The 21,037-nt window shown below is 34.9% G+C and overlaps 1 protein-coding gene across 1 annotated transcript; it reads right to left on the bottom strand.

The window, feature by feature from the left end:
• Positions 1–1,191: 1,191 nt before the first annotated feature.
• SLC25A17 (solute carrier family 25 member 17) lies at positions 1,192–21,037 on the bottom strand. The gene is made up of 9 exons (XM_034403706.3): positions 20,544–21,037; positions 17,216–17,276; positions 15,794–15,860; positions 14,816–14,967; positions 13,167–13,283; positions 8,108–8,253; positions 7,852–7,947; positions 5,317–5,399; positions 1,192–3,792 (listed from the first exon to the last, which is right to left on the bottom strand). Exons 1-9 carry the CDS (start codon positions 20,595–20,597, stop codon positions 3,645–3,647), a joined length of 924 nt encoding a protein of 307 aa, XP_034259597.1. The 5' UTR covers positions 20,598–21,037; the 3' UTR covers positions 1,192–3,644.

Here is a 21,037-nt window from a genome sequence, read left to right on the forward strand (position 1 = left end):
GAGGGGAAAAAATATGTTTTGAATACCAGAAATGAACATAACTTACATTCCTTTGAAACAAAAACCAAGTGGCCAACAGAACTGGTTTTCATTTTAGAACTACAAATTATACTATGTAGGATGAGATGGAATCATTTTGTTGTCACTTTGGTTAAGTAATTAGGAAAGAGAATTATTTGCTGAGGTAGTGCAGATCACCCAGAGACCTGTCAGTAAAGATCTACAAATGTCTGTTTCTGCTATACAGTAATGCAGAGCATAGTTTATTTTCCTAACAGCCTGTGACCTCTAGTGGCTGTACTATGTAACTTGTTCTTTATTATTTAGCAAATGGATATAAATACTGCATATGCTGGTAGCTAAAAGCCATCATAGTAACGGCTATATGAGCTTCTCTCCACCAATCTAGTATGTTGAACTAACTCTTTTTTTTATTTTTCATTTAAAGATTGATCTCTTGCAAAGCAACTATCATGCATGTTCTTGCTGAAGTTCAGTGTTAGAAGCCTTAAGCCAGTTTTCAATTAATAAAAAATGTCCAAAAAAGAAAGACACAGAAATACATGTGTAGTAAAAAAAAAATACAGAATTTGCTTAAAAGTGAGTAAAAAGAAATGCAACAGAAAATATATACAGTATATAAAGTATGATATGTCATTGCAATAAACAGCTATAATTTATATATTATCTAATATAAACATTATATATACACACACTTTTAATGCAATTATATAACTATCACAGGTTTTTTTGTACCCTACTGTATGTTGTATAAACGAGTCCCATATTTCATTATATTTATCCAAACAAAGTTTACATCTGTATGCAGTCTGCTCATACATAGCAAATTTAATCAAATCTTCAATCCATGAAGTAAACGAGATACATTTATCTTTCCAATATTGCAGTACGAGTCTTTTAAACATAATTAAGAGCTCAGAGAAAACACTTATATTGTTCAGTTCAAGTTCCATATACTGTACTAGGTATGTAATTCAAGAGAATATTATCCTCTGAAAACTTTAGTTTTTGTCACAGTCATGTTTATATAGTCCACTATTTCTCCCAAAACCTACCGTACTAACAATGTTGTACAAAGATATATTTTAAGGAAGCATTGTCCCTCTTACATCTCCAACAAAATTCTGTCTTTTAGACAATCCTTTCCTATACAAACACAATGGAGTCCAATACATTCTAAATATTATTTTATTTCATAAAGCAATTGACACTCTTGTCATAAAATTCAGTCTCTCATTGTCTAAGCAATACAAGCTCTAATTCTTTATTCCACTCATCTTTTTACTTCTGCATAACAGATTTATTGATAACAAATGCCTATAAAAGCTAATGGTAGGAATACTTTTGTTTCAAAAGATTTATCCAGTTGTTCTAGTATCTCAGGTGTCTCAGAAGCTAAAATTGCTGCTAGACTGAGCGTTAAGTAACGTTGTAGCTGTAAATATTGCCATTGAGTTACATCTAATAGGTATTTATCTCTCAGCACAGCATATTAAAAATTACCATCATCATCTATCAACTGATCCCCTCTTTTATCCAATTCTCCATAGCACAATTTAAGACTTCCATGTTGGTTAATATATAAAATCAATTATCTTGTGCATTTTTCTACCATTTGAAGAATACTGAAAGCAAGACAAGCCCTTTTTAGTATATTGACATTCCATTCCATTCTTTTGATAAAGTCACACAAGTAGTACAAGGAGTTATACTGGCCTAGTTTGTTTTCATAATTTCAGTTCTTCCTTAAAATATACAAATGGTTTCATTTCTATTTTGCTTTTTCTTGATTCATCCTCACTTTCAATTACTAGATGCATGTAGTTGTTAATTGGAGAACTATTATTTCAATAATCAGTAACCAACAGTCCTTGAGGCTTTTATCTTGCCACATCTTCAACTCCAAAGTAATCTGTGGAAACTTGATATTCTTCCCATGTTATTACATGAGTGTCTTCCAACCTAAGACTTCTCATCAGCTCCACCCAAATTTATTTAAACATAAAAGCTATGTCTATACAGTTTCATTGACAATGATACAGATGTTTGCTTTCATATCCTTTTGGGTTTGATTTAAGAGTTCCTTCTAGATGGATGACTTTCCTCTCATGCCTTCTTCATCCCACTGTGGATTATGCTTAGCTTTTCTCCTCTCAAGTTTATTAGTTCCTTCCTATCCTGCATCTGCATTCCTCTTAGGGTCCACTGAGACTGCTTGGCCTTCCCACCATGTCAATAATAACAGATTAAAAGTTACTGTGACCTAATATTTGGCAAAACAAAAATAAGAAACAGTCCAAACAATGTTTCTGTTTTGAAAAACAGAATAACTTAATAAATTTCAAAACAGGTTTATTCTTTATTAATCAATTATGGATCTGGAGTAATAATAAATATTCTTGAATAATTCTTAGTCTTTCACTTATTACAGTTACAATATGAAATGTTTATTATTTGCTGTGGATTGGTTCTTTTTTTTCAAAATTTAATTACAGTTTTAATAATAGGGCATATGTGCATTTATTTAATATACAGATAGTACAATACTATGGTTTATCACAATAAGAATGAATCATAAACTTGCACATTCTATCTTTATTCTCTTCTTTCAGCATGGCTGTAGTAACTAATTTTGTTTATTAACCATATATAAATATTGCTTAAAATACTGTTTAAAGGAGCATAGTTAAATCTTAACTATAATTTTTTGAAAATAATAAACCATTTTTATGCCTATGTTTTGAAGTTGGATTAGAACAAAAGGAAAAATGCAATTTAAAAAACTGAAGTTTTCAACTGCCCTATAATTAAATCAGAGAGGTAACATATAAACCCAAGATTCATAGTTACCTACTTTTATATAATAAATCATCACAATGTTTGAATAATCTCACATGGTAATTACATTTTTTTAAAAGATGGGGCTTTACTAGTATAAAAAGATAATTCCCAATTCTACAATTTATGTTAAAATGGTTCATATGATAGAAGAATGAAAAAAGTATGTATGGAATGATTTTAATTTCTTAAATGTCAGAAATCTGACATGATTAACATGCTATATTTATGTATATTATTCAATTTTATCATACTAGGGAAGTTTGGCACAATATTTAATTAAGCATTAAAACGGTAATAAAATTGATGCTTAGAACAATTTCAAATCCATTCTTCAAAATGTTTAGGTTGGTATAAGGTACAGGAAGGTATAAGAGAATACAACTCAGTTCTTCCAAGACAATTAAAACATTCTTAGCCAATTAAAGCTTATCTTCTAAGGACATTTTTTAATAAAATCTTTATTGGACTCATTATTAAGATGATCATATAACACCAAATATTTGAAATATCATCTGATATGGAGAAATTAATGGAGAATTAGTGCTTAAAGGATATTTTAAAATATATGGAAAATCAAAGAATGTCCCAATCTTTACATAAAACTGAATAAAGGCGAAGCCTTCTAGATACTGGAATGATACATTCAACAGTTTTGATTGAAAACACAAGAACAGTAAAATAAAATTTTGGCCTTGGGATAAAATTGTTTATGGCACCCAATCATTTGTCAGGTATTCTGATTTTTTCTCTCTTAGTTTTATATGCTTTTATAGCCAAATATTTTAGTTCTTTAATGGATGCTTTAACCCCATGACTGTGAAAGTAATAGCAGTAAGTTTTTCGTAGACAAGAAACATGAGTGCAGCAGTGAGGACTGTCTGGAGCAGCTTTGCTTCTAGTCCTTTATAGAGTCCTACTAATCCGAAGCGCCTATAAAAAAACATATTAAACATTATATTTATTAAAAAACAAACAGCAGATAATTCTTCCTTCTATAGCAAACATACATCAATTCTGCTCTCTTCTACTCTTTGAATGCAATTGTTAAGAATGACTAAGGATTTAAGGATATGATGCACTCTTTGACCAGATGCCAACAAAACCAGTGCCCTATTGACTTTATCTAATTGAGTAGAATGAACTGCAGATTCTGTCTTCCACTGGGCTTCTAGATGTAGCTATGTCTGGGAAAAGAGACTGGCATTTCCAATTGATTGGTTTTAATTAATTATCTCAGAATCATTAGGAATTGTGTGGAATACACAATGTAATAATAATTTTTATCAGATTTATAACCCATCTTTCTAATCAAATTGAGCACTCAGGCAGCTAAAAATAAACATACTACCATAATTAATAAAATACAAAAAAAAAGAGATGGCTTAATCATGCCTTCTGCTGGCTAGTGGCAAGAAATATTATAAATTCTTCTTTTCCTGCATGCTGCCAGATCATAATAAATTGAGCTGATACGTTTTAATAAACAGGGACAACGAGAGATCCAGGGAAAAAAACATAATGTACAAGCTTTAATGAAACTTGGTAGAAACTTGTCCAGGATCATCAGATAGTTTCTTCTGAGACAACAGGCCCAGTTTCTTCTAAAACAACAGGCCCAATGAAAAGATGGGGATGGTGCACTGTATATAAATAAAACATATACTTGCACAAAAATTTATGAACTAGAGTATGGAAATCCTGCAGAAAGTATTTGGATAGGAATAAACAGTGAGAAAGAAAAATGGGAATTGTGGGGATTTATTATAGACCACTTGAATAGGCAAGATATGAATGAGGCCTTTATGTATCAGAAAACCAGTCTTTCAAACAGGCATGCAACAGACATAACGGATTTCCCTTATCCTGACATCTGCTGGAAATTCAATTCTCCAAGAATCAGAGATTCAATAAATTCTTTTACTCTCTTGCTGACAACTTCATTTATAACAATATGGGAAATAGTGGGTCTGCTATCCTGGATCTAATCCCAAACAAAAGGGAGACATTGGTTGAAGAACTGAAGGTGATTGGCACCTAGGAGAAAACTGATTGTCATCTTGATATCTGTGATATGCAGAAGAAGAACTATGTGAGCTGTCAATCAATGGAACATGCTTCCATATAAGGTAGTGACAACTCCTTCATTAGAGATCTTCAGTCAGAGGCTGGGTGGTCATCTCGAGAGATGCTATAACGGATTGTGCACTAAGCAATACTAGATGATCTCTTTTTTTCCCTTCTAATTTTAAGACAATATGACAACTTTTATCATAGGATAATTCCAGGGCTTTTATTCTATTATTAAAATTTAATATTTTGTTGTTATGTATGTGTGTATATGTCTAATAAATATATCTCTATGTAACTATCCATTTATAAAGTGCCCAATTTACAGTAAACTAGTAAGACATTAAATTGGGTTAAGTAGAAGCCAATTAAAAATGCAAAGCTTACTTTATTCTTTGCTGAAGAAGGTAGAGGACATTTTTAAGACTACCTAATCTCCTGTTTTCAGGGTTCAGTCGATGATGTCCAAACTGAAAAGGAGACAAAATGAATAAATGAACATTTTTCCTCTTCATTTCTGCTTACAGAAGTATGCAAAATTATGGAATATTTTGGTTGTTAATAGAAAGTATTGTGATCAAGCTATAATCCTGTATATAAACTTAAACATAAGCAAATTAAACTTGCCTTTGGGCCAGAGAGCACAATAATGAAACATGTAAACCTGTAACTGTTATTAAAACTGTTTTTTAAAAGACATACAATGCATTAAATTACATTAAATTCAGTATAATGACTTTAACACAGATAGCAGTAGCAATCAACAAAATTTGTGCAACCTGGAAATATATGTCAGGGTCCCAATTAAATAAGAGCAGTGACAGATAGAAAATGTGCTGTCTACCAGAGTAGTTCTTTAAAATGGGATAGATATATGGCATTTTCAAACTCTAATGGACAGAGACTTTCCAAAGAGAGTCCTAAAGACTAGAATTTGCTATTAATTTTTATTATTCAGGTTGATAGCAGAATTCTCTTTTAAGGCTATCTACCCTTTGTAAAGTATCATCTTGCTTGACCATGGGCAAAGCTCCAAAAGTGTTGATAAGTACAGCTTCTTCTGTATCAAACTTCACCTCATTCTGCATATCTGCCTGCTTAACCAAGGACAAACGGGGAGAGGAGATACTGCTTTAACAACAGGTTATTAATTAAAATACTATGTAGATCACAAGTAGCAGAGCTGAACAAAGGGACTGCCCCTCCAACATGTACCCTTTGATTGGAACAATCCAAAAGGTAGCAATAAATTGTTTCTTTTTAAGTGACATGTGGGGTATAATAAATTGCTAAAAAGTCAATAAGATTCATTTACTGCAAGGCAAACGTGGGAGCCACTCAAATAAGCACAAATCTATTAGGCAACAAAGAAGCTATCCCAGAGAAGTTACAATTGCTCTTTTGGACCCACTGACTAGAATTAAGGCTGTGCAACTAAGAACAACCTGATTTAATTTATTTATTTATTTATTTTTAAATTTGTATACCGCCCTTCTCCCTGAGGACTCAGGGCGGTGAACAGCCAAGTAAAAACATAAACTACAAACATTAAAATACAATTAAATATATATATATAAATTTGGCCCCATGATTAAAAACAATAACAAACAATTAAAAACATTTAAAAAAGTGTTAAACCAGCCCGGCTTGCTGGAAAAAGAAGATTTTAAGGGCACGGCGGAAGGCACTGAGGTCTTGGATTCTCCTTATCTCTGGGGGCAGCTGATTCCAGAGGGTAGGTGCCCCCACAGAGAAGGCCCTCCCCCTGGGGGTCACCAGCCTACATTGTTTGGCTGATGGCACCCCAAGGAGGCCCTCTCTGTGGGAGCGCACAGGTCAATGGGAGGCCGTCGGTTGCAAAGAGTAAGCTTTGATGAGGTAACTTCTTTAACTGCTTGCACACCAGAGTCAGCACACTGACACCTTTATTGGCTTATGAATTATTATTACTTGGTCCTAAGGGTTATTGTTTAACTAAGTTGTCTGCTTGGGCATGGGTTTCAATAAAGGTGGAGTGTCTTTCTGTATGCTTTTGTGCAAAACTTCAAAGTCACTTTTCCACAGATCCAGATTATTTTTAATGAAGGCTAATTGCTTGAACATTAAAATGTCAGTCTTTGCTGTGAGCAAACACTGTTTTGCCATGAATTCAACTGAGCCATTCTATGACAGGATTTTCTCCCAGTGTTGAGGTGGTCTTATTTCTATTAGAAGAAGCTGGAGAGCTAGTGAAATGGGCTGAAGAATGAAGAGTAAGGGATGGTGTAGAATCGGACCAGTCAATTAACTCGTCTCTAAGAAAAGCAAGAAAGCTCAAATAATTGCTGTTTTTCTAGTTCTGTTTTAAAGTCCCATTCAATAATCTCAATTTATTTTAGAAATGGAAAATGAAGTTAGTTTACTGTTTCTTATTATAGAAAAACTTAATCAATGTTTAGCTGTTGCTTATCTTAGAAGAGTGCTGTCAGCCACTCTTTTACTTCTTTTTCCCCAGTCTTCTGAATGAGAAATAAGTAATCATTATTTTAAAGTTTGGCATATAACTTGAGCTGTGGTGTTAATAGAAAGGATTTACAAAGAGAGTATGAAGCAACCAGGCTTATCTCACTATTACATAATGTAATGCAACAAGAGAAATCCTGCCTAAGAGTAATAAATGCAGCCTAGCATGCTAATGTACTTTTGGAAAAGCAGCATCCATTATGGAAGCCATATGCTACTATTCATTCACAACATTCTAATTGTTAATGTTGAGTCTGAGAAACAGACTCAGACTGTTAGTCTGAAAAACAGTTTTGAAGAGCTTTGTTAGCCTAACTTAAAAGTTGTGCTTATCTAATAACAAATTAAGAACTATTAAATGGAACAAAGGTTTACAAATTAAGGTGTGAATGAAAGTGATTTGGCATTATTCATACATACCCGTAAAATTGACTGTACTGTCTGCATAGGGTAAGTGAGGGTAGTGGCAATTGCTTTGGCTATTGCTCCAATAGCGAAGGCGTCCAGTGAAGACAACTAAAACATGAAAAAAAATTATTATCTGGATGCAAAAACAAAATTAAGAACCTTCAAGTCCATCATAACCCTAAACCAAAATGGTAACGATTTAGTTGAATGGAACAATTTCTGAGATCAAAGTTAAACATCATCTTTCTTGTAAGCCTTGGAATCTCACCTGCAGTTGTCTTTTTAAAATTTTCCTCTTAAGCCCTTCATAAAACATGAATTGAATGGCAGGGTTAAATACTAACAGCAGTGAGGGGAAAGTACCATTCCACAAAGCCAAGATTCCTTCCTCTCGTATTATCTGATGAAAGGCATCTGATTAGAAAAATAAATAAGGGAAATAAGAATCTTACAGCAGATGCAGAATTATACATTTGATCAGTCTGCCAGTTTAGCATTATTCATAGAGTTCTACATTTATTTTGCAATTTAGATCAGAATTCAAAGCATTTTGTATGGACTCATTGTAGCAGATTTTACTCTATTGCTCAGTATTGATCATGCACAATTGTTAGCAAGCTGGAATGATCAAATTCAAGGTGACAGGGAAGATGAGGGAGTTCTTAAAACTGGACAGACAGAATTACAGCACACAAAAGTTGTCTTATGCATCAATTCAATTTTTTCCTGTAATTGTGACATAATTCAAAGATTTATTTATAATGTTTCTATGCCACACTACTCCAAGCAGTGTTGATTTTTCTTTCAGCAATGCAAGACTGATCAAATAAGTAGCATTTAGTTAAGGCTTAGTCTGCCCTTCTGCCGCTCAAATTAAGTTTAAAGAGGTTTGGCATGCAGAAAATTACTTTTTGATTTGCTTGCTTCTATCATTGATTGATTAATTAGCTGATTGCAAAGTAACACTTCTGATACCATGTCATGTGTGTTTAATATAAATTAAATTTGCGTATAGTTACTCCTAAATCTCCCCAGAGTTTTAATTATCTTATCCAGCAATTGTCTAATAGAAATACTGATCTTTTTCTTGATTTTACCATTCATTTCAATTCCTTCTACTATTCAGCATATATTGTTTCCATTATCCCAAGGAGAAGCAATGGAAAGTTTAGAGATTCAGTGATTGACAGGTAACATGTTTCTGTTGAAAATATTTTACTCTAATCCTTAGTTTAAGATGAGACAAATACAATAATGTCTTCTTATGTTCACAAGACCTTATCAATTAAGAAATCAGTTTTAAGAATGGATTGTTATCTATGCCATTTGAAATTTTAAAAAACCCTTTTCAATATTATATGGAACTCATAAATCAACTAAAATAGGTCTCCTGAAAGCCATGTGCATGTGAAAAATCTGTGATAAATAATGCCCCCTAAAGCATCTGCTTAGTTCATTGCCTGCTGAAAGATCTGAATAGACATAATTCATTTTGTTTGTCCTAAAAGCTTCTTTAATGCAATCGTTTTTATTCAATGACACAACTGGATTAAACCAGACACTGCCTTTATTATTCACTCATCAAATCATTAGGAAGACTGATTCTCAACAGTTAAATACTTTTCTGGCTGGACCCATGAGAATGATGGGTCTTTCCTAGATGATGCATCTTTTATTTTCAAAAATGTCTCCTGGCATTCCTTACACCACTATATTTTCAAAGGTTCTGTTTTTCTCATTAGGTCTGTTAGAGGAATAAACCTTTGATAATATCCCCCCAAAACCAGAAAAGAGCAAACATCTTTGTTTTGGGGGCTACTACCTGTTTCAGGGTTGCCATCTTTCTCTGTTCAGATTTTATCTCCCCCTTACCTGCCATAAACCCCAAGTATCAAGTTTACAGATATTTCAGATGGCACTTTTTCTCAGTTTATGGTTAAACCAGCTTTTCCTAAACAATAATTTGTCTTGGGTGTTGAAGGTGTTCTTCCCAGGTCATGCTGTAGATGAGGATATCATCTAAACAGACAACACACCATTTCCCTTGACCTGATAAGATTTTCTTCATTAACTTCATGAAGGTAGCAGGTGCCCCATGTAGATCAAATAGCATTTTTTAAAACCAAAAGAGTCCTTGGCACACACTCTGTTTTCTCTTTGGAGTGGTGTTCCAGTGGAATTTACCAATATTCTTTAGTTAAATCCAAAGACAATAAATACTTGACTCCACCTAGACCAGTGGTCGGCAAACCACGGCTCGTGAGCCACATGCGGCTCTTTGGCCCCTTGAGTGTGGCTCTTCTACACTCGTGATGCCCTGGCCGGCTGTGGCTGAGCTGGGAGCGTGCGCATGCGCAAGGAGACCCTCCTCAAGCGAGCACCGAAGCTCAGGAAAGGTGCGAGCAGGGTGAGCAGCAGCTTGCTTAAGGAGGGTTAAGTGTGCACATGCTCCCGACTCAGCCACAGCCGGCCAGGGCATCATGAGAGTGGGAGGAGGAGGAGAGTGCAGGAGAGAAGCTGCCCTGTACCTACCTTCGTGCCACATTTGCACGTAAGGCAGCCTTTGCTTCCTGCCGCTTCAGGCTGGAATTCGCACCCTCCGCACTCAGCCGAAGAGCTGTTGGTGGTGAGGGATGAAAGAGCAAGGCGATGGCCAGAGGAGGGGGAGGAGGACGGTCACCCAAAGGGAGGGGGAGAGACACAGAGAGAGAGAGAGATGGGGGGAGAGAGAGAGAGACATAGAGACACATACAGAGTGATACATAGAGAGGGGTGAGAGGGGAAGAGAGGGAGAGATACAGAGGGAGAGAGACATGGGGGGGGAGAGAGGAGGAGATAGGAAGAGGGGGAGAGAGACAGAATAGTTTTGTGGCTGGGTAGGCGTAGCTGGGGGAGTCATGTGACTGGGTGAGTGAGTGACATCGAGTTGGCCACGCCCGCCCAGGTTTTGTGGCTCCGGTGTGTTTTTTTCTTTGGGAAATGGGTCCAAGTTTGAGTGTTTAAGTTTGCCGACCCCTGACCTAGACCATCCAAGAGCTCATCCACTCTAGGCATTGGGTACCCATCAAACTTTGCTTATTTGCCTGAGGTCTGCACAAAACCATAATCCCCATTTGGCTTTGAGACCAATACAACTGGAGAATACCAATCACTTACAGATGGTTCTATTATGTCTATCTTTTCTACTTCATTTTGTTAACACGTCTTTCAACCGCTCAAGAATTCTATAGGGAGGTCTAATTGATCAGGTTTCGCTCTTTTCTATTTTGTGTTCAACTAAGTAAGATATTACACTCAACTGTATGGTAAACATATGTTTCCAGTCCCCTAATATTTTTTTATCTTAGTTTTGACTATCCCCTAGGTCTGAATTGATAAGTATTTTTCCATAGTATAGTTGAGGTATTGCACCCCAAGATTGATCCAATAATTCTGGATGCCTTTCCTTTAGTACCAGCAAAACCATCCCAGGTTCAACTCTATTGTGCTATTTCCTTAGCAGATTGGCACTTCCTTTTCTTGTCTCCCAATTCAGTTTCATAATTTATTGGTTCAGTTCACCTCTTCATTATGCAAGGGCCCTGCCACTTAGCCTGTAGTTTGTTTTCTTTACTAGGCAACAGTAACTGGACTTGATCCGCTGTGTTAAATTGCTTCACCTTTAAACCTCTATTATCATGCCTTTTCTGGCTTTCTCTGGTTTCTAAATATTCTTTAGCAATGTGTCCTAGGGATTTTAAGTTGTTCCTCTAGAATAAGATATATTCAATTAGGTTTAAAAGCCTTCTAGATTTTTGCACCAATTTTCCTTAATGATGTCTAGAACCCCAAAAGTTGACTCCTATACTATAACTCAAAAGGGCTAAATCCTGTAAATGGCTAGCGAATTTCAGATAGAAAAAGCATCTATGTATCCCAGTGTTTTGGGTCTTGGCCTGCTTATTTTTTGAGAATAGATTTTAGGGTCTGTTTCACCCTTTCCGTAAGACTGTCGTAAGTACTGGAACACATCTCTTTTATTCCTAGATCTATGTATAAATATTTCAGCAGTGCTGTTTAGAAATTAGTTCTTTGATCTGTAAGGATCTCCTCTGGTATGCCTAGTTACTGAAGATTTCAACCAGCTCCTCTGCTATTCTTTTGGTGGTCACATTCCTTAATGGAACCGCTTTGGGATACCAAATGGCATAGTCACAGACAACTAGGATACACTCGTTGCCTTTACTAGATCATGGCAAAGGACCTACAACATCTGCCGTTATTTTAGAAAAGGGAATAAGAATTAAAGGTACTCTTTCCATAGAACTTTGTGTTCCCCTTTTGGTTTTACCAACTGACACACGGGGCAAGATATACAGTATTGGGCCATCTCTCCACAGATCCCTGGCCAATAGAATCTATCTAAAATACTGTAAGTGGTCTTACCCCCATATATCCAGACCATGGAGTTTCTTAAGATAACTCCAATATTACTTTGCGATATCCCTGAGGAACTACAATCTGTTCAATTTGTTCCTTTGTTAGGGATGAAGCCTTATTCGGTACAGCAACCCATTTTTTTTCTTGAAATCTGATTGTTGATTCCTTATTTCCCTCCTTTTCTGCTGCTAATCAACTTTTAAACTTGGGTTTTTCTTCCTAGGGAGCTGAGATTGCTTGGTAGAAGTGAATCTCAGCTGAGAGAGAATCTCAGCTCCGTGTTTAAGAATTTTGGTTTTTTAGTGAACCTTAGTATTTTGCTTATATTTTACATTTTTGTCAAATTAAATAAAAAGAAAAAATAGAAATTAATCTGGAACTTTCTTCTCCATATAACTGATATGAGTTACAGCTATACGCTTTAATTCACTTTGTAAAAATAACACTGAAAGTTAAAGATAACTGGTAGTTTGTTTTTTACAAAATGACTAGACAGAGTAGTTGTTAAATAATCCACCTCATATTTCAGATTATAAAGACCTGAAAACAAGTCTGTTGCATGGTTGCTAGACTAAAAAGGAAGTATATAAATGGTATACTGTACATTAATAAAATCAACAACAAAGTTGAAATTTCTGGAGAATATAGCTCATGTGCAGAAGAACATGAAATACATTACATTCTCGTATCAGTTCTTTTTTCATGCAATTGGTAGGATATTGAGAGCATAGCACCTTTTTCAAGTCTACAAAAAGCACGGGGTATTTGATGAGCAAGGAAAACTATGCCAAAATGCTGCCTCAAGAGTGGTGGAGCTATGTGTTGGTATACTAAAGTTGAAAAAGCATAATTTAATTACATTACAATAGATCAAGGCAACCACACACACAGAGACCCCAACAACCTACCTACAATGCCTTTGTAATTGGTTGGTATAATATCTTCATTTCTAAATTTTGCCCCCTGGAGTTTAAGACGGGTGTTTACTACCCAGAGTGGAGTAGTCAACAGTACATTCACTACACCTAAGGAAACAGAAGCAAAATTCAGTAAAAAAAGGCCTTAGAAAATTAAAATCAAAAGTAAATTTAACTTTAATGTATAAAGTAGAAGAGGTACCATTTGAAATACTTCATAAAATCTAGACTGAAATTATCCTGGAGGAAAAAATATTTAAAATGGAAAGTCAAGGGAATTTGTCCCAAAGGTACTTTTTCAAAAGGGAAACTGGATTTTCTTGATTTTTTCCTTGAAAATGTTTTGCTTCTCATCCAAGAAGCTTCTTTAGTTCATAAACATCCATAGAGCTTGCTTTATTTTGGTTCTTTATCAATTATTACACATTTCATTGAGCAAGGCAAGAAAAGCCAGTTTGTTTTTCACAACAGGTGCATACCTAAATATTTCCAAATATTTTTCCTAACATGATGCAAACTTCCCACATTATTCTTCATCATGAAATCATGCATTGAGAAAATCAGACGTGCTAAACTGTTAAATAAAATTAAGGATTCAAAAGGCGTATCTCCAATAACCTTAAATGGCACATAACATCAGAGAGTAACACAAGTTAGAATAAACAATTAACCAAAATAAATAATAAAGAGCAAGAAATATGCAGCAGTGCTGGCAGCCAGAGAAAGATATACATTATATCTCTGCTCTACGAGCTGTATTGATTGCTGGTTTATTTCCAGGTTCAATTCCAGATGTTGGTTTTAACATGAGACCAGGTTATTTGAGGAACTATCTTTCCCCAGTTACATCTACCTGTCCTATCAGGTTTGGCAGGAAGGGTGTGTTACAGGTTCCTTCTGCTAAAAATTTCCATTTGACAAGGAACCCAGAGGCAGGCTTTTTCTACCATGACACCCACCCTTGGTGACATCATTCCTGCTACTTGAGAGGAAATAAAAACAAGTTCCTCCAGCAGGCTGGGAATCCTATGAAAATAATAAGCTTGTGAGATTGTTACACTGTGTGTAGGATGCTGATCCATTCTACTGCTTTCTTATTTATATTTGTGTTTAACTGTTTTCAATTGTTGCTTTAGATGGTTTTGACTGTTTGCTTCATTGTACACTCCTCAGAATCATATTTGTGAAATGGGTGGCTATATAAATGTGATAGGTAAACACAAATACACAAACATATAAATTTGGAAATATAATATAAGCTTTGGAAAACATTTGACATTAAATTCATAACATATATTTTCAGGTTCTGTTATATACATAGTTATATTTACCACTCACACTATATTAAAATATTTCATAAAAATTATGAGATTTCATTGCTAATATCAAATGAATGACTTTCCAAAGATATGAGTATACACATCAACTCAGCACATGCTCATGTTCAAAAATAAGATAATGAAATGAACATTCAATTATACAAAAGTGAAAAATCTAAGACGAGTAAAACTAGAAAAGAGGAAATGAGACAAATCCTTTCATGTTAAAAATACATTTTCTGCTTCATTATTTTAAATTGCCTTCATGGATAAATTAATCCACATCCCAAAATCAATAAATTTCTGATAGGATTTTATTACCTGCAACCACCCCAAGAATCAAGTCCTTTCCTGTAGTTGAATGATGACCTTTAGCCCAAAGAGTTTTTAAACTATTAAATGTATAGAAATAGACAAAGTTGGAACAACAAAGGCTGGAGATAACAGGAAACCACCCTCGATATGGTGCAATGCTAAGGAACAAAATAACAAAAGCAAAAAATGAAAATAATGCAATCATCATAGCAAAAAAGCATATCTGCACCCCATTCCAAACATAATCAATTAAATATATTTAACTAAAGGGTTTTGGGTTAAGAGTTCAAGAAACCAAGTGACAAAATAAAACATATTTAAATACTTATTAACTGTATTTAACAGAATACAATTCTGTATGCAGGATTAAATTTAACTGAACTTTAATTTTATTTCTGAATAACTATGAAAATAACCCAAGAGGATATATTATTGGAAAAATCAAAAGGAATACAATTCCGATCTGAAGGCAAGAATCATCCAATTCAAACACACTGTTTCTTGTTTTCAAGCATTTCCTTTCAGATATAGCAGTATTTTATGAAGGCACATTTTAAAAATTAACATACTGTACATATATAATTAACAATATTCTGTTCATACTAAAGACATCACAAATGTTTTTATGTGACAGAAGCTAACTATATATAGGCCAATTTATTCAGGCAAGATTTCAGCCAATGTAATTCCTGCCTAGAAATTCTTCTTGAAGAAACAATATTGCAGCAAGTCCCTTAGTATGGAAGATTAAACCCGACTTTTAATTTTTTTAATAGTGTTTTGAATTACAAAGAAAAATTTGTTCATCAATTCCTTTTTTATTATTTTTTTGTGCTTTCTAAAAGATGGTTTAGTTTCTAATGGCTCTGTTTAAATTATTATTCAAATTACTTAATTGAAATTTAGGAAGATGTACTCTACACATTGTTCTCCACAGAAGTTCTAAGAAAACTAATTCTCCTAACAAAATAGCCCTGTACTTACATGCCTTCTTCTTTAATTATCTCCAAAAGAACTGCGTGTGTGGTTTTTGATTTGCGTTTTTCATCAACTGGAAAACAAGAAATATTTTTTAAAAGTTATTTAATATATTTCAATACTGCTTTGAGATCATCTTCTAATATGATGGGGAAGCTAGGGCAGAAGTAAAAGTGCATTATGTATTTAATCTTCAGGTTCACTAATTCAATCTAAAACAGAACAGTTGTTTCTTCCTTCATGGATAGGCCTACAACTGACCACAAATTAAGAAATACGGTTAGAAAAGTTTGCATGTAAACAAATTATAATAAAAAAATGCGTAGATTTTTTGCTTTTCCTCATTGGAAAGTTTAAGATTACATCAAAAGATTATTTTATATCTGCTCTAAGAATAACTATATTGGTTGCCTGTTTTCAGTTTTAAATATCTGTCTTCTAAACTTAATCAACAAATCCTAAAATTATTTTTTTTAAAGGATTTCTCCATCACCTCTTTGTATTTCTCAAACTGAGGTTACTGTATTTTGCTAAAATGTACATTTGCCATGTGAATATAACCTTCTTTCATTACTGGATGTACAGTATTGAGAATAAAGAATAATAAATATGGTAATCTTTTAGAACATCCAGGTTATATCTTCATGCAGTTTAGAAACACAAAATAATATAGTTGTTAATGAGTCTTTTCTCTAATCACTCTAACAATATCATACTAAGGAGATTCATCAGCTTAGTTAGGAATCTGAAAGGTTTCCAAGGTAGCAAAGATTTTGCAAGTTCCATTTTCTGAAGATTATCACAACAGAGACATGCTGTAATCAATATACTTTGCAAAATTGTTACATATCTGTGACTAGTTATTGCTGAGTACACAGTGTCTTAAAAAAACCCCAGGGGGGTAATTTGAAATCAATAAAAAGCCCTGGTCAGCCACAAAATGCATTAGTTGCCACTTACACGTCAATAGCAAGGGTGGGTTCTACTTACCTTTACTACCAGTTCGCAACAGGAGCGCACGCACTTCTGCATATACGCAGAAGCTTTTGCACATGTGCAGATAGTCAATTATGACGTCTGGGCGGAGCCTCCCACCGCTTTTACTACCAGTTCTAAAGAACCGGACAGAACTGGGAGCAACCCACCACTGGTCAATAGGTACCGTAGTAGCCTAGCACCTCTCCACAAATTATTGGATAAAACAGATCAATCACTTAATAACATGTATTTGATCAATGACCAACAAAACTTAAAAGAACAAAACAAAAATAGAGTGAACTAAATAAATACAAAAATATACTAACTAGCTAGCAAAATAAAGAAGATCAGCTATTACCCTGAACAAATTTTAAGATATAAATGCAAAAACAAGTTGGTAAATCATATATAATATTCTCAAAGGTTAAATGTAAAAAATGGGTTGCTCACCTTGAAGTCTTAGTCTAGCTGTATCCAGAGGAAAAAACACTGTCATTGCTGTCACACTACCCTAAAACATTTAGCACAAAAAAATTAACTATGTAGAGCATGCAGATTTTTTTCCAAATCTACAATGACCTATATTAAATCAGATAAGTTTATTGCAGCCGTTTGAGCAGGTAAAGTAAAATATCCAATAGTAGAACTATTACCGGTACATACATCTGTGCAGTGGTGGGATTCAAATAATTTAACAACCAGTTCTCTGCCCTAATGATTTCTTCCAACAACCATGGAACCAAAATGTTCAGAAAGTTAACAACCGGTTCTCCCAAAGTGGTGTGAACTGACTGAATCCCACCACTGCATCTGTTTATGTAGCAGGAAAACAATGACTAGAATAGGATCTAAAATAAGAACATATATAATAAAATAAAGATATTGCTATAAAGGAAATAAATAAGTAACCAGACTAAATTAACGGTACAGCATGTTGTGCAGGAAATAGCACAAAACTGGGCAACTCAGGAGGATATTTTTAAAACCTTGCCTGAAAGAAAACAACATCAAACATTATGAAATATGGCAGTGAAAAAGCTTCCTGTACATGAATTAGCTTTCAACTTAAACAGAACTTTGTGGTTCTGACCGTTGCTATGAAAATATTTATTTTAAAAAAATCTTCATACAACTGCCCATTAAAAATGTGGTTCACAATAAATTAAAGTTCAGTTTGATACTGTATGCATTTGAAACAGCGATTTTGTGCATATTCCAGGCACACTGAAATAACTTAATATTTATATTTTATTTACAACTTGCCATAATACAGTTTTGATAAGATATTTGGGTGAAGCATAATATTGATATATTATACACATCTATCCCTGTAGCATTCTATCTAAAGTTTTAACATTAATCTTTATTATACTTATCAAAGAAGGAAAGGAGGAATTAATACAAATACGCACTGCATTCTTAATATATAGAACAACTATATAGTTTTTGACTCATTTGTTTAATCAAATCTATTTAGTTTTAGAATTGTGTGGCAAGCAGATCACATTTTAGATAATATTTCAAAACTATTAGGTCATAGTTATGCAAAAATATTAAAAATAAAAAAGATTCACTAACTTTTAAACATCGCTGTATAACATGTCCACACAAGCAACTAGATATGATCTAATTTCTTACTTGATTATCAAAATTATTCAGACACATTAAGAAATGTGAAACTTATTTAGCAACCTGTTAATGTTTAAATCCATGAGCCAGAAGACAATGAGCACATGAAATTCTCATTCTTGTTCCACCTATGCAGGTCTAAACAAGTTAGAATAGAATGGGTAGATAAAGACTGTTCACATTTCTCATGAAATCAGTCTTGAACTATTACTCTTTAACTGCTTTCCTGAACTGCGCAACTACCTCACATATAAACAGATATAAAATGCAAGACAATATATTTGTAAAATTGTGTAATCTAATTTCTGTGTATGGAAGAAGAGTCTTACAACAGTCAATACAAGCCTTTTCTTTCCTTCTTTTTATCCAGTAAAACCCTCCCACACCTTTAAGACAGCATGAGTAGCTGGGCCACACCTGTGCTCCAAGAGAAAATGTCTTCAGTATTTAGATATGGGTGTATACTGTATTTTGAGATGGGCAATTGGAATTATTTGGGACAGCAGAAGAAATTAAGGTTGCAAGTGAAAGAGGAGGAAATGCCAGACAAAGAGGGGTATATGTCGGTGTGGGAGAGGGGTATGTGGAATTCAGTCTCAAAAGTAAAAACACTGACAAGTAACAGCCATCCAACAGCTGATAAGGAACTTTTCCCTTCTTAGCAAAAAATTATAAGATGCTTAAGAGGATGGCAACAATTGGTACTTGGCTGAAAATATTGAATCATAAGCCAGCAACAAAGCCAGTTAATAGAATAGAATAGAATAGAATTCTTTATTGGCCAACTGTGATTGGACACACAAGGAATTTGTCTTCGTGCATATGTTCTCAGTGTACATAAAAGAAAAGATACGTACGTCAAGAATCATAAGGTACAACACTTAATGATAGTCATAAAGTACAAATAAACAATCAAATCATATTAAGGAACAGTCAATATAAATTGTAAGGTTACAAGCAAGAAAGTTACAATCATAAGTGGAAGGAGATGGGTGGTGGGAACGATGAGAAGATTAATAGTAGTGCAGACTTAGTAAATATTTGACAGTGTTGAGGGAATTATTTGTTTAGCAGAGTGATGGCATTCGGGAAAAAACTGTTCTTGTATCTAGTTGTTCTGGTGTGCAGTGCTCTATAGCATCGTTTTGAGGGTAGGAGATGAAACAGTTTATGTCCAGAATGTGACGGGTCTGTAAATATTTTCACAGCCCTCTTTTTGACTCATGCAGTATACAGGTTTTCAATAGAAGGCAGGTTGGTAGCAATTGTTTTTTCTGCAGTTCTAATTATCCTCTGAAGTCTGTGTCTGTCTTATTGGGTTGCACAACCAAACCAGACAGGTATTTTAATGTACCTAAAGATTGGTTAACAGGTGGCTTTAATTGCAACTAAGGAATTTGCCCAGCAGTCTGTACAGCTGAGAGAGCAGCCCAAAATATAGCTAACCACTGCAATATCTTTTCACAGATATAAATAATTCAAATCTGTCTGTAAAGGAAAAGGGGAGGAGAGAACAAGGATTTTATGAATATTCATAGAACCCATACGTAAAAATCCTTAGAAGTAACACAGAATATGTAAAAATAGGGTCACAGGTAAGAAATAAGGAAGTATCATACTTCCTGTTTAAGGATCACTGTATTTTGGTATAATTAAAAAATCCCTTGTAACAAAGGGAAGAAAAATTATACCCCTTTTTTTGGATGTAGCATTTACCAAAAAGAACTCATCATAGTGGATGACATATGGAAATGACAGCATGCTTTATTTAGAGTTCTGAACTTACTCTAGTAGAAGAGATATAATACGGTGAATATTGTACCGAATTATGTTTTTAATCTGGACCACTGATAATAAAGAGATGTACCATCTATGTTGATTCTTGGATTGTACACTACATGTTTTATTACAATGATCCAGATATTAAAACAGTCATAAATAACAATAATCCATTTGATCTGCAAACTGTTTGCAGAGACAAAAATTAGGAGGACAACTTTCAAATAACAGCAGTTTATTTTTCTAGCCCAATGCACCGAAGGCAGGGGGGACAAGCCCCTCCATCTCCGTGCCTTCCTATAATCCAGCCAAATCCTGTCCCCTCACTTCCGGGTCTTCCTCACAACCGCTTCCTCCGCAACCAACTCACCACAGCTCCAGCCACGGCATGGACCAAGCTCTCGTAGGAGAAGACGCCGACCATAGCTGCACCTTTGGCAGAGCCCGATTGCCGCTGCTGCGACCTCCCCGGGCTGCATGAAAGAGAGCACAGAAATGGAGAGGCTAGAGAGGAAAGCAACGTATCGCCGGCACCACCCCCGGCCAGGCCGCTGCCGTACTACGTGACGTTTCCTGCACTCCGCCAATCACAGAGCGGCCTTTGCACGGCTCGGGAAAGATGTCCGTGAGGAAGAAAGGATGTGCGAGCTCGCGCCCCGCTTATCCCGCTCACCCCCATTTCCCCCCTCCCCAGCAATTTAAGTCCAGCGATCTCAAGTTGTTCTCTTAGCGACGGTTTAGCCGTGTTTTCGTTGGTCAAACTTTGCTTTTTGAGAGTTCTGCCAAACTGGCAGATGCGCGAAGCAAAATAAAGAGCTTCCTCAGAAGCTGTGGGTGCGTCATCTTTGGAAGTTTTCAAGAAGA

The sequence above is a fragment of the Pantherophis guttatus genome, chromosome 7 (assembly GCF_059756535.1).
Source record: "Pantherophis guttatus breed Tessera chromosome 7, ASM5975653v1, whole genome shotgun sequence".
Lineage (NCBI taxonomy): Eukaryota > Metazoa > Chordata > Lepidosauria > Squamata > Colubridae > Pantherophis > Pantherophis guttatus.